This window comes from Rhamphochromis sp. 'chilingali', assembly GCF_963969265.1.
Source record: "Rhamphochromis sp. 'chilingali' genome assembly, chromosome: 4".
NCBI lineage: Eukaryota > Metazoa > Chordata > Actinopteri > Cichliformes > Cichlidae > Rhamphochromis > Rhamphochromis sp. 'chilingali'.
This window is the reverse complement of record NC_137948.1, coordinates 16,254,779-16,268,732: the sequence shown is the minus strand read 5'-3', so window position 1 is coordinate 16,268,732 and position 13,954 is coordinate 16,254,779. Positions and strand designations below refer to the sequence as shown.

At 39.9% G+C, this 13,954-nt stretch overlaps 1 protein-coding gene across 1 annotated transcript; it reads left to right on the top strand.

Annotated features, from left to right (window-relative positions):
- Positions 1-9,959: 9,959 nt before the first annotated feature.
- mchr1a (melanin-concentrating hormone receptor 1a) lies at positions 9,960-11,805 on the top strand (the record flags this gene model as incomplete). Its single annotated transcript, XM_080880538.1, has 2 exons — positions 9,960-10,014; positions 10,781-11,805. 2 exons carry the CDS (start codon positions 9,960-9,962, stop codon positions 11,803-11,805), a joined length of 1,080 nt encoding a protein of 359 aa, XP_080736664.1.
- Between the last annotated feature and the right edge of the window lie 2,149 nt (positions 11,806-13,954).

Genomic DNA, 13,954 nt, shown 5'->3' with positions numbered 1-13,954 from the left:
CAAGCTGCAACTTTTCCAAAGAGACTTGTCATAAAAGGTTTCAAGCGCAGCACATTTTCCAGCTCTGTGTGAGGTAATGGACAGTTTTTCCACGTGATATTTAGGGTGCACAAGCAAAAAGGTATGCGACAGTCATGGCATCCCTTACTTTGGAGTTTAATGAACAGTTTTTGGATTTTGCAGCTATCGAAAAGGACATATTGCCTTGCCTTTTCTCCCTTCTCCATTGACACTGAAGATGCTCCGTATCATCTTTTGAAATTCATACATTCTTGGCTTCTGTGTGTTTTAAATAATAAATATATCTGCAGTGTAAGTTTTTCCCAAACATTTACCACTATTGACACTTTAAAGTCAACACCATAGCTAAATAAATGGTACTTAAAAGAAATATATAAAGCAACAAAATAAGAAGCTTAAAGAAAACAATGTTTTTAAATAGCAATGAGCTGACTGCTGAGGGTGTGAACAAAACGAAACAACCCCAATCTGTCGCTCAAAGTCACCATTCATGCCCTTTATTATGCATTAATCTTTACGTTTTAATGAGTGGATCCTCTAAAATATTCTCCTCCCATAAAGTTGTCATGTGCTGGGAAATAACGCACCAGCAAAATATTTCTAATGCTAGGCATTTATAATAATAATAATAATAATAATAAATAAAACAGTATTTTTAACATACAGAGAATATTTGGCCTGGCTTGCAAATAAAATCTTTCACTCTCAGTAAATAATTTTTGAGCTTTCATAACTCTGGAGTTCTTAATAGACAGAAAATGACAAAAAGTGTGAAAACAAGCACAAGATTTCGACTTCCTGTGACTCTGTCCAGAGTAATCATCCTGGATCAAAGATTTAAACAAAGACTTATCCACAGAAATTAAGTCTATAGCACTTCTGTTTCATTTTGACCCATTATAGTGCCTGACTGAGTTGTCTGATTACCCTTCTCTCCATGTCGTGCATTTAGGCTGTGTGCTCTCAGTCCCTGTCTGTTTGTCAAGTTATCCGATTGCTGTCCTGCATCTTTCCTGGCTGCCTCTTACATATTGTCTTTGCTTTCTCTCTCTTTCTCTGTTTTGTAAGAATCGTGCCACTTGTGGGGACTTTCTGTTATACTTTGTTTGGTTTTATTCTGTTTACTTCATCGCTGCCTTCTGTTGTGACTTTCTTTGGCAAGCATTGAAATGACTTTTTTAATTACACCTACCAGCTAGTATCATTTTGTGCCAGTATTTAGTTGTGTGTAGAATTGAATTACCAAATAAATCTTAATATTCCAGGTCTCTGATTTCCTGGAGCCTGTACAAAAGCAAGTTCAAGCATGTCCAGGATATCTTTCTGTTACCTGGGTTCACTAAATCAGGCTAAGCAACAACATGAAGGTGCTTTGTTTACATAAAAGGAGTGGTATGGAGAAGATATGTGAGGATATCTGACTAATCAATCATGTCTACCGCAGCAGCATATTCAATGAAGTCAGTTAAACAATTATATTATTAAAATAGCAAAAGATTAAACACACAGCTGTGCTATAGACAGCAGCGTGTGTGATAGGAAATGTGCTGTAAAGTATAGATTTCACCTTAGTGAAAAAGGGCTTTGTGTATGCATGAGCAGTTTTGTCAATAAGACTGGAAAATATATTGACTGTATTAATTACAGTGTAAGTTAATAGCCTCATCAGTATCACAGTTATATCACAGCTCAATTAAGACCGAGGAGGCACTGAGAAGTAATTACAGCTGCATCTTTCTTTCACTTATTTACTGTTTGATGTGCGCGAGAATGTATTAAACAGTCTGCGAGCAAGTAAAGAACAAATCTAAAAAATGACTTGGTAAGTTGGCTCGGTGTACATTTAAATTTGACACAAGGTCAGCAAGTACAGGACTTGGCAGTTTGTTTTGGTATAATAAATTATTTTGCAATTGTTGCTCCTGCAAATCTTTATTTCTTATTGATGTTCACTGGGAAAGACACAAACTTTAGGCTTTCTCAGAAAAAAATCACAGACCCTGTACTTATGACACACCAGTGTCCAATGAACGGCATTGCTGTTTTCTAAAGAACCAACTGGTCACTAAGGTGGTGATCTGTACTTGTTGATCTCTGATCTCACACGTAACCAGATTACCTTGTCGATTTCCATCCATGTGACAAAATGTTTGTCAATTATTTGTCCAAGGTTTTACTATGATAAAAAAACAAAACTGCCACAATTAATTTACTATTTTTCTTTTTTTTTACTGTAGTTTAAAGGGAGGTGTGTTGTTTTTGCTGTTTATTTCCTTTTACTGTTTAGCTAAAATTTGCATGTGTGTGTGTGTGTCTGTTTTATGTAAAATACAGGCTCTTGCCCAGGATTTGTGCCTGCACTTTTTTTAATCTCCCTGCTTCTTGTTGGATCTTCCTTCTCTCCAGCTGCTTTTTAGAATGATAGAAACAAGAACAGATCGATATGCAGTTAAAAGACAAAAGCTGTTTGCTATGCCGATCTCTTCTCATATCTGCTTTTGTTCCCCTCACTTTTTTTGGATACAGCACCTACTGAGCATTAGATTGTTTGTATTGTTTGTATATGTGTGTGTGTGTGTGTGTGTGTGTGTGTGTGTGTGTGTGTGTGTGTGTGTGTGTGTGTGTGTGTGTGTGTGTGTGTGTGTGTGTGTGTGTGTGTGTGTGATTACCAGCTTGTGCCTTGATGTGCATCTCCTAATGGCTACATTATTGCGTTTTACTTGCGCTCTTTTGTGCACATCTTCAAACCTGTGCTGATACACAAGGACAGCTGTAGGCTTCTGACACTCATGTACTGTTGACCGGGCCAGGGCTTTAGAGGTTTTACACAGGCACCCATCAATAGTATAATAATACCCTGTTGAGTATAATTATTATCATAACTTTTAATGTATGTGGACATAATACAAGTCTAACATTCATTTCTTTGTCTAGTAAAGAAATGAGGGCTTTCATCACATGTTTACAAAAAAAAACATTGTACATGCAGTTATAACCTGTTACTGTAACACACATAAAAGTAAAAAAAAAAAAAACCTCATATTTAAAATACACATATGTAATTCCCTGTATGCATATATGTTGTCAGTACAAACAATGGAAGTAAGAAACATTGTTTTACTTAGCAACAGCCAGATCCTGTTTTTTCATGCAGTTTGCAGTCTACAGCATGTTTTACTCACTCTAAATTTAACAGAAATATGCCATAATAAAAATTATTACATGTGACGGGATCTGAAAGACTGGCAAAGGAAAATCACGCCTAATGAGAGAATCCCTTAAAACAGGGAATTGGGCTAGTGTAAGCCAAATTGGTGAACCTGATATGATGGCAAAGCAGTCAGTCTACCTTCTCCGTTTCATGCTTTGGAGAGGCAAAGAGGTGAAAATAATTTTGACTATATGATGTAATGAGATTGTGTTGGCATAGTAGTATTTACAGGGGGCAAGTGTTTAGAATTTTATGTTTTCTTTTCTCATGTATTTTTTTGGGTACATTAATCCCTTTCAGCATTCAGCAGGTGCCTTAGGGTATACAGACTTAAGCTGACCTTGTTTTTACAGATTGTTTTGGGAAAACTAAAAACATGACACAGCTTCCATTTGGAAATCCCAGAATGGCTTTTATGAAGACACTGAAGGTCTTTTAGCAGACCTGCTCGCTACGGTTTTGTTTCTGAGGAGGAGTGATGGGAAAAGAATATCTTAACAAGGATGACGTCTGGATTTTTGCCTCAGCTATTTTCTACTGAAAAAAAACGTATAATGAAAGCTGGAGAACACAGTAAACAAGTAAAGGAAAAAAAACCATAAAGGTATTAAATGGTCCACACAGCTGTGCACATAGAGCACCCTTACACTTATTCACAGATCACTTATTGAGCTACAATATGTTGTTGTATCAACAACTCTGTATCTTAGGTAACTAATGATCATTTTTATCTTTTTTTTGTAAACATCATTCATTATAAACAGTATCATAACCCTCAAATGGCCTGATTTCCAAAATACAAATGTCATGAAGAAGAAGGCTTTCAGGAGCAAAGTGAAGGAGGAGATGAAAGCAGCACAGCGGGAGGTGAAACGCTGCCTGAGGGAAGCAAAGGACACCTACAGGAGGAAGGTGGAGCAGAAGTTGGAGAGGAACAATATGAGGGAGGTCTGGAATGGTGTGAAAACCATCACAGGCCACAACACCAAGAAAAGCACAGTGGGGGGGACTGTGGAGAAGGCAAACGAACTCAACAACTTCTTCAACAGGTTTGACCAGCCCACAACCCCCCCACCCTCACCCTCACCTTCACTACAGAGTCCTTCCCCCACTCTCCTGCCTCCCTCGCTTCCCCCCCTTCCTGACACCATGACACCCCCCTCCTCCAATCCCTCTCTCAGCAGCAAGACATCTCCCCCCCTCCCCTCCTCCCAAACATCTCCCAGTGTCACAGTGGATCAGGTCAGGAGGCAACTGAGGAAGCTTCGCCCCAGAAAGGCAGCAGGCCCAGACAAGGTGTGTCCTAGGATGCTAAAGGCGTGTGCTGCTGAACTTGGGGAGCCGCTACAACGAGTCTTCAACCTCAGTCTGCGACTGGGGAGAGTGCCCGCCCTATGGAAGACATCCTGCATCGTCCCGGTCCCCAAAAAGAACCGGCCCAATGAGCTGAATGACTTCCGACCGGTGGCACTGACGTCACATCTTATGAAGACTCTAGAGCGGCTCTTCCTCAACTTCCTCCAACCACAGGTACAACATGCCCAGGACCCACTACAGTTTGCATACAAGGCGGGTGTCGGAGTGGAGGATGCCATCCTGTACCTCCTACACAGAGCCCACTCACACCTGGATGGGGGAAAAGGCACGGTCAGGATCCTGTTTCTTGACTTTTCCAGTGCCTTTAATACCATCCGGCCCTGTATGCTTCAGGAAAAACTGAACAGGATGGAGGTGGACCCCTGCCTGGTGGCTTGGATCTCCGACTACCTCACCGACAGACCACAGTACGTCAGGCTGAAGGACATCACGTCTGACACTGTGGTCAGCAGCACAGGAGCACCACAGGGAACTGTGCTGTCCCCTCTTCTTTTCACCCTGTACACCTCTGACTTCTGCTACAACTCTGAATTATGCCATATTCAGAAGTTTGCAGACGACACAGCCATCATGGGGTGTATCTGGGATGATCAGGAAGAGGAGTACAGAAGTCTGGTGAGGAACTTTGTCGCATGGAGTCACACAAACCACCTGCAACTCAACACCTCAAAGACTAAGGAACTGGTTGTGGACTTCGGGAGGTCCAGAGAAGGTCCACTGCCGGTTCAGATAGAGGGGGAGGAGGTGGAGGTGGTCAACAAGTACAAGTACCTCGGGCTGTGGGTGGACAATAAACTGGACTGGTCATGCAACACAGAGCACCTGTATAAAAAAGCCCAAAGCCGACTGTACTTCCTCAGGAGGCTGAGGTCTTTTAACATCTGCAGGAAGCTCCTGAGGATGTTTTACCAGTCGGTGGTTGCTGGAGTACTTTTCTATGCTGTGGTGTGCTGGGGGAGCAGCACAGCAAAGAAGGACTCATCCAGGCTGGAGAAACTGATCAGGAGGGCTAGCTCTGTGGTCGGCATGAAGCTGGACACTCTGGTGACAGTGGCAGAGAAAAGGACATTAAAGAAACTGATGGACATTATGGACAATGCTGGGCATCCTCTGCACACGGCCATAAACAATCAGAAGAGTCTGTTCAGTGACAGGTTGCTTCTCCCAAAGACAAGAACTAACAGACTTAAAAACTCCTTTGTCCCACACGCCATCAGACTGTTTAACTCCTCTCTGGAGGGGAGAGGGAGGGGAAACAGGAGGACAAAGGAGGGGGGAACAACTAAGCTGTAGTGCCTCTTCACCTCACTGTACAATACCTTTTGTGCAATACTTTTGTAAATAGTCAACAGTGCAATAGACTCAATACTTGAAATGTGCAATTCACTTGTATTTTTATTTTTATTCCTATTTATTCTATTTATCCCCTTTGTATATTTTATTTATATTTGTCTCTGTATTTATATGTGTGTGTGTGTGTGTGTGTGTGTGTGTGTGTGTGTGTGTGTGTGTGTGTGTGTGTGTGTGTGTGTGTGTGTGTGTGTGTGTATATATATATATATATATATAACAATTCTGTAACTGTAACTTCGGTCGTTGCTGTGCTTTTTGGAAGTCGAATTTCCCAGAGGAACCCACCCGAGGGATTAATAAAGTTCTATCTTATCTTATCTTATCTTATCTTATCTTATCTGTCTATGGGTACGTAGTTATTCTTTTCTATTCTATTTTCTCTCATTTCCTTTTCTGAATTATATCTCTGAATTGGAGCCATATTTGAGATCATTGGACTACAGCGATTTGGACCCAGATAGGTCAGAATCTGACAAACAGACTGTTAGGATGCCTGGGTTGTTGACCCAGGGTTTTGAGTTTATTGTATTATTTATCATTTCTATTCTGTGGTTTCTTTGTTAGAGTTCTGTCTTATGTCTTATCTGGTTTTGCTTCCCCTTGTCTCGTTAGGCCTGATTTGCCCCAGCTGTGTTTCCCTCCTGTTACCCATTCCCTGATTGCTCCCTCTGTGTATTTAAGCCCTGTGTTTCTCTGTGTCCGTGTCACGATCTACCCTCATCTTGCTGTGTGGTCTGTCCATTTGCCAGTTCAGGTTATTGTTGTTTTCAGTTTATTATTTGTATTTCTGGTTTTGCTAGTTATCTGTTTGCCTCCTAGCTATAAATCTGAGTTTGAGTTTACTTTCTGCCTCCGAGTGTCTGCACACTGGGTCCTCCTTACCACCACTCCTGCCTGCACACAGCCCTCACATGACACAGACAGCATGAGCAGGGCACCAGGTCACTGATTATGTACACACAGGTAAATGGATTGCTGACCACCCCTTAAAGTTGCTCCCTTATTAGGGTCCAGGTAACTCAGTGTTGTACATAAAACCTGAGAAAAAAGTATTACTCCTGTTGTAAGCACTACCTCTTATACACTACGCATTAACACACTCTCACATTTCCCAAAATTCAGTTTGTTTTGTTTCTGTAAGGATCCTTATAATTTAGAGGGGTTTCAAAGTCAAATGAACATTCTGTCCTCAAAGTCGATGTGTTAGAAGAAGGAAAAAATGGGCATTTGTAAGGATCTGAGTGAGTTTGACAGAGGCCAAACTGTGAAAGCTAGATGACTGGATCAGAGCATCTTCAAAATGTCTATAATCTATGAAAAGTGTTCCAAGGAAGGAACACTGTTGAACCAGCAACAGGTGTCAGAGTATACAGTGCATCATACTTTAATGTGTATGGGGCTGCATATCTGCAGATCAGTTAGGGTGTCCAACAAAAAGTGATAATAATAGGCACATGAGTACCACGTTGTTTTAACATCATTTGGATGGCTAGGTGAATTTCACCTTGAAACGTACCACCTATAAAACATTGTTGCTTAGGTGATTTATGGCTCTGGCCTCTTGCAGCAGGATGATGCACCCTGCTGCAAAGCAGAAATGCTTCTGTAATGGTCCGAAGAACATGACAATGGCTTTGAGGTGTCGATTCCAAATGTCCCAGATCTCAGTCCAATCGAGCATCTCTCAATTGCTCAATCGTGCTATTATGCAAATGGAAGGAAAAAATACAATTTGATGCTGTTATTGGGGAAAGGGTTTTTAAACTGACTACAAAGATTAGAGCAACATGATTAGTTTATTATGGGCTCAAGATTAAAACAGTCCAATTGATCAACTGATCAAGCAGTAGAAGGAAACGATAAGAGGCTGATGGAAAATTACTGGCTTGGACAAAAACCAAAAACAGCTGGAGCAAAAAATTAGGTTTCCTGAAGTAAGGACAACAACATGCCCTTTCTGTCAGAATCATTTAAGAAATTAATGAAAAACAGTAAAGGCAGATTTCTCATAGGAAGAATTCAAAATTCTGACTGGAAAAACAAAAACAAAACATTAACAGAAAAACTACATTTGCTTTCACGCCTCCTAATATTATAACTGTGTTTTGTTTTAAACAATTAAATGTTAACAATTAACACTATTTCAACTTCACTTTCTTGTGTTGTTAAGATCTGCTACCAGGTTACCATTGTTCTTCATTCAACCAAACAGTCACGGTGTCCATCATCACAAAGCATTTTCTTGATTGTAAAATTATGCTGACAAATAATTTTAATAAAATAATCCACCCATTCTTGTTTCTACAGGGTGGAAACAGATGTAGCAGAACTTGAAGCATAGAGCCCACTGACTGAAACCAGGAAGGCCTGGATTTACAATCACAGCACAGTAGAAAATAAATAGTTACCACAAGCTTCATAATGTTGTAGGTGTGTGCTGGGGGAAATGAATTGTCTCTACTCAAGAAACAATAGCTAATCAACCAACACTTCAGTCCTTAAACTTGAACCTTAAACTGTGGCACATTGATGGTGTATTAGTTTACAGCACATGCAACTATATATTTAATGGCCAGTGTTGAATAAGACACTCTAGTCGGCAAATCAAAGAGGACAACACAAACTACACCTGTTGTGTAGCTTTGTGTTTCCCAAGCATCTCCTACCAAGAGTCTAAGCTGTAGTTCTTGAGTAAAAAGTCTTCATTTCCTGTTTTGGGTGAGTTCACTTGTGATTGTAAATTGGCTGTAAATAAGTGGTATTGTTTAAAGTATATATACAGAATAAAGTGCCCTGTTAATGTATAGTTAAATGTTTTTTGTCATCTAAAGCATTTTGAAGGGTGCTGTTGATACTTTATTAATGTGTGATGCAACATTTTACTGTTATTCCATGTTCTTCCTGTAGCACACAAACATCATGGGCCATAACCATCTTCTACTAAAGTTTGGTTTCCAAAATGCCAAACTTTATAGGATTATACTGTGGATATTGTTATACTGTACCAACTCTTTCTCGCTCTCGGTCTCTGTCAAACACACACTGCAAGATTTTCATTGTGAGTAACAAGAGCATGACAAGAGCATTTTGGAAGCAAAGTTGGAGAGGCACGGCTGAGATTATCTGAGCATGTGCAGAGGAGAGATAGTAGATAAACTGGGAAAAAGGATGCTGAATATGTAGCTGCCAGGCAGGAGAAAAACAGAAAAGAGCGCAGAGAAGATTCATGGAGGACATGCGGAGGACATAAGCTGAAAGAAGAACACCTTGCAATCGACAATGCATGCATGCTTCTTTATCAGTTGCTTTGAGTTGCAAAACTAGTAACTGAACTGTGTAGATGGCTTAAATGTGTTTTTCATAACACACAAACCGTCAACCGCTCACATCCTATTTTACTGCCCGAAAGGCGCGAATCGGCCAAATGACAGGCAACAAAGCCATCTAGTGGCAGACTTTGAGTGTAGGAACCTATCTGTTTGTAACTGCTCTGAAACGCTTCAAAGCTACGTGTTTTAACTTTGAGTCATAAGTCGCTGTTCTTTCTCTGCTTTTCATGAAACCCTAAAGTACTGAAGGTAATAGAAAAATTAAACTCTAAAACAGATTCAGAGAAACACGCATTAATAAGGAAACACTTTTACCCATTTATAAACACGCATACACATACGCGCACACGCGCACACAGCAATGTTATTTAATCTGACACCTGCAGCGCAGTCGCAACTCCACACTGCGTCGCTTACTGGTAGTGAAGATGCTCTCACTGACTCTTCAGTGTCAGTAACTCCCAGAGGAGCTGCGTTATTACCACTGAGGGCGCAGAGCGCGCTGATGCGCGCACAGAGAGAAACACGACGGTTGTGCTGATTTCTTTTACAGAAAGAAGGTAATTTAGGATTCGGCTGCAATCTGCTCCAGATGTTTTTACTTGGAAAGCCCACCCTGTCATAACGGCGCCATATCTTAACTTGGATGTACTTTTTGATTTTACCCCATGGATTTTTTTAACAATACAAATTTTTCAATCGATGGCAGCAATTCAACAACAGGTAGGTTGAACAGTATTACAGCCCAATAGACCTACGTTGTTTGAGGTGTAAATCGTCTAACATTAATGTAAAACAAAACAAAACAAACATAAAATGATGCTTCAGTTTTCCTTTCTTGTAATTTTCTTTTATCTTCGGTTATTTCATATTATCTTGTGTTTTTGAGGTCTGAAAACCTATTCCACAAATTCACGTTAGAGCGCATAACTATTTCCCAAATAATACGTTTGAAATGGAAACATGAATAAAGAAAAACATTAGTGCAAGCCTAACTAAATTAAGGCAATAGTCCCTCACATGGTTCAAAAAACAAAACAACTACAACAAAAAACCCCAAACATAAATATACTGACATAAATATGTTCTCAAAACAGGATTTTGTAAGTTTGGAACACAAGAACAGATCTTTTAGACCTCTAATTGTATCTTTAGAATAATATTGAATCTGTTGTATTTTGTTGTATTCCTCTCTGTCTTCGACTTTGCTGCAGTAGTAAAGCAAAAAACCCAACCAAACAAACAAACAAACAAAAAAGGCATGCAGACACCATAGGCAGATATATACACGTGTAAAGCAAATAGATCTGCCTGGACATGAATTTAAATTTATTAAAATTCTTACTTTTATTATGTGGTACTTAGATATACTGTATTTCATGCTGTATCCGTACAGTTCTAAATTGTATTTTTGTGTATTTTTAAGATGTAAAGCTAATTTGTAATATTTCCACATTAACTGCTGTTCCCCCCCTTTTTTGGTCTCCAGCTGAAGATGGTGCTCTTCACTGTGGTGCCATCCTACCTGTCATCTTTGGCATTATCTGCTTTCTGGGCATCATTGGGAACTGTATTGTCATGTACACCATTATGAAGAAGACCAAGTGTCGAGCCAAGCAAACAGTTCCAGACATCTTTATCTTAAATCTGTCAATTGTTGATCTTCTGTTTCTCCTCGGGATGCCATTTCTCATTCACCAGTTGCTGGGCAACGGTACCTGGCACTTTGGAGCCGCGATGTGTACGGTCATCACTGCGCTCGATTCCAACAGCCAGATTGTCAGTACTTATATCCTCACTGCAATGACCTTTGACCGCTATTTAGCTACTGTGCATCCCATTCGCTTCAACTATGTCCGCACGCCTTGTGTGGCTGTGTTGGTCATTGGGCTGGTGTGGGTTTTGTCCTTACTCACCATTATCCCTGTGTGGATGTATGCCGGCCTGATGCCTCTCCCAGATGGGCTAGTGGCCTGTGCTCTGCTTCTGCCTGATCCAGTTACAGATACATACTGGTTTACACTTTACCAGTTTTTCTTGGCCTTTGCGATACCCTTAGTCATTATCTGTCGGGTATTCTTCAAGATCCTCCAACACATGTCCACAAGTGTGGCGCCTCTGCCTCCACGGAGTTTGAGAGTGCGCACCAGGAAGGTGACCCGGATGGCAGTGGCCATCTGCCTCGCTTTCTTTATCTGCTGGGCTCCTTTCTATATCCTCCAACTGGTGCACCTGGGGGTGCAGAAGCCGAGCATAGCGTTCTCCTATGCCTATAATATTGCAATTAGCATGGGCTATGCTAACAGCTGCATTAACCCATTTCTCTATATCATGCTAAGTGAGACCTTTAAGAGGCAGTTTCTTAGAGCTGTACGGCCAGCTCATCGGAAGTTCCGCATGGTGAACCCGAGCACCACAGATGGTGGCAGTGTCAGTGTGAGGATGGTACCTGAACAGGCTCAGCAGGAGCCAGCCTGCAGGGAGATGATACCATCCAACGTGGCTCCAGAATGACTCCATGGATAAAAATATCTGTTATTTCATTATTTTGTATCTAAGCAACTGGTCATGGGGCAGCAGACGAAGATCAAATTTTCAGAGCATCTGTGAGAAGCAATATTTCATATCAGTCCTAAATGATCCTTGATTAATTACATATGCATTTGCCAAGCACAATTCTGTTGGTTTACACTGCTGCTGTTGTTGTTGTTGTTGTTGTTTTAAACTCTTACAAGTGTGCTGCTCTTTATTAATTAGCAGAAACACAGTTGATTCATTTATTCAAAAATAGAAACCAGTGTAGTCAGAAAGGGATATTTACTGTCAATATGTGAACTCATTGAAACACATATTTAATTAATATGAGCTTGCACATCCATAGCCAAGGCAAATATTAGCTTTCTTATTTTGTTATTTTTCTTCTTCATATACAAAAGCTGTTCACTTCACCCCCAAGGGGTCACCACAGCAGATGGATCAGAATATATTTGGCACAGATTTTATGCCAAAATGCCCCGTCATTTATCTAGACTCGGGACCAGGAGGAGTCCACCAGCTTTTGATGCCCTGAAAGTGGATTTATGTCTCCTGCTGCTCTTGAGCAGGGTTCTTTCATGTGTTAACCACTACAACTTAGAGCTTCTCATTCATATGAAAACTCAAGTGATAAAAAAAAAAAAAAAACATCTAAAAAAAGGTTTTAACCCAGCAGTGATCACTTTACCTGTTTTCCTCTTTGCCTATCTTTTACACTAGTTATTAATGGTACTTTTGGTTATTATGTGTATTTATGCTATTTATTTATATTTATGCTCGTGGAGTAAAACAAAAATCAAAGTCATGTTAAGCTACTGACCAATTTAAAAGTAAGTATTATTTTTTGTAGCACTTTATGCAGAAATATTTAATGCTGTGATCACAAAAATCGACCACCCTTGTTAAAAACTCATACACAGGGATGATATAAAGTTCTGGTGCGATTTCACTGTCATTTTACAACGTTGCATGTAGCTTTGAATTTTATTGTTATGCAACTGAGAGCTATGATCATCATCATTATGAGGCCAAAGAAGAGGAAAACACTGTGGAGAAGTGAATTAAATACAAAGAGACTTTGGACATGATATTACCAAACATCAAAAGCTAACAGTGTTTACTCTTGAGGAAGGGCAATGCGAAGAAATGTAAAGTTTTGTTAGGATTCAATAATAATTCAAAGCCCCTGATTTAAATGAGGTGGTATTTTGGATGAATTAGCATGTCAAATATTTTTAGGTGTTGTTCATTTTGTTTATTTTTTAATAAATTATATTGTATTTTAGCTGTCTTTGTTATTGTATTCTATCTTTGCTTGTGTGTATGCTGTAAAAACATTCCAACTCGGGGTTTCTCAACCTTTTCTACACTGTGACCCAGTTTCCAGAAACTGACTGGATTACAGCAATTAGAGGTGACAAGTTGTAAGTTGACATACCTCCCTGTAGGGTCCAGAGACTGAGGCTAAGAAACTCTGGTATAACTGTTGATCTTGTCATATTCTATATGAACCAAGAACAAACCATCATCATGTCAAACTACTGGCTACAATAAATTGTGACCCACCCTGTGATGTAAACATTGACACTTACATATAATATGTTTATTGCAACAGAAATAAACACAATTTGCATGAAACTATTAAACTGGATTAATTTACCCGTGTGTGTGTGTGTGTGTGTGTGTGTGTGTGTGTGTGTGTGTGTGTGTGTGTGTGTGTGTGTGTGTGTGTGTGTGTGTGTGTGTGTGTGTGAGATATAGATATATTGGATCACTAACATGTGTTGAAGTACTACAATTCCAGTTATTCACAGCTCTAATGCAGCTTCCTTAAGATGTTTTGCTGAAGCTCAAGGACAGATCTTGAGTTTACTTTACATCAAAGAAAATCTACACAAGAGCTGGAATCAAAAGCTTTAATAACCTGAGTTTGCTCATTAATGGATAAGCAAGTAACCAAGAATAGAGACTTGGATTGTGGACATGAGGACACGCTGGAGCCCAATACAAATCTTTTTTTGAACATATATGATTTATCTTAAACTCCGCCTTCCATGTTCCAGACTAATTTTCAAAAAGGCACAAGCTTAATTATATTGTCAGAACAAATTAATATTTTGACATGTCT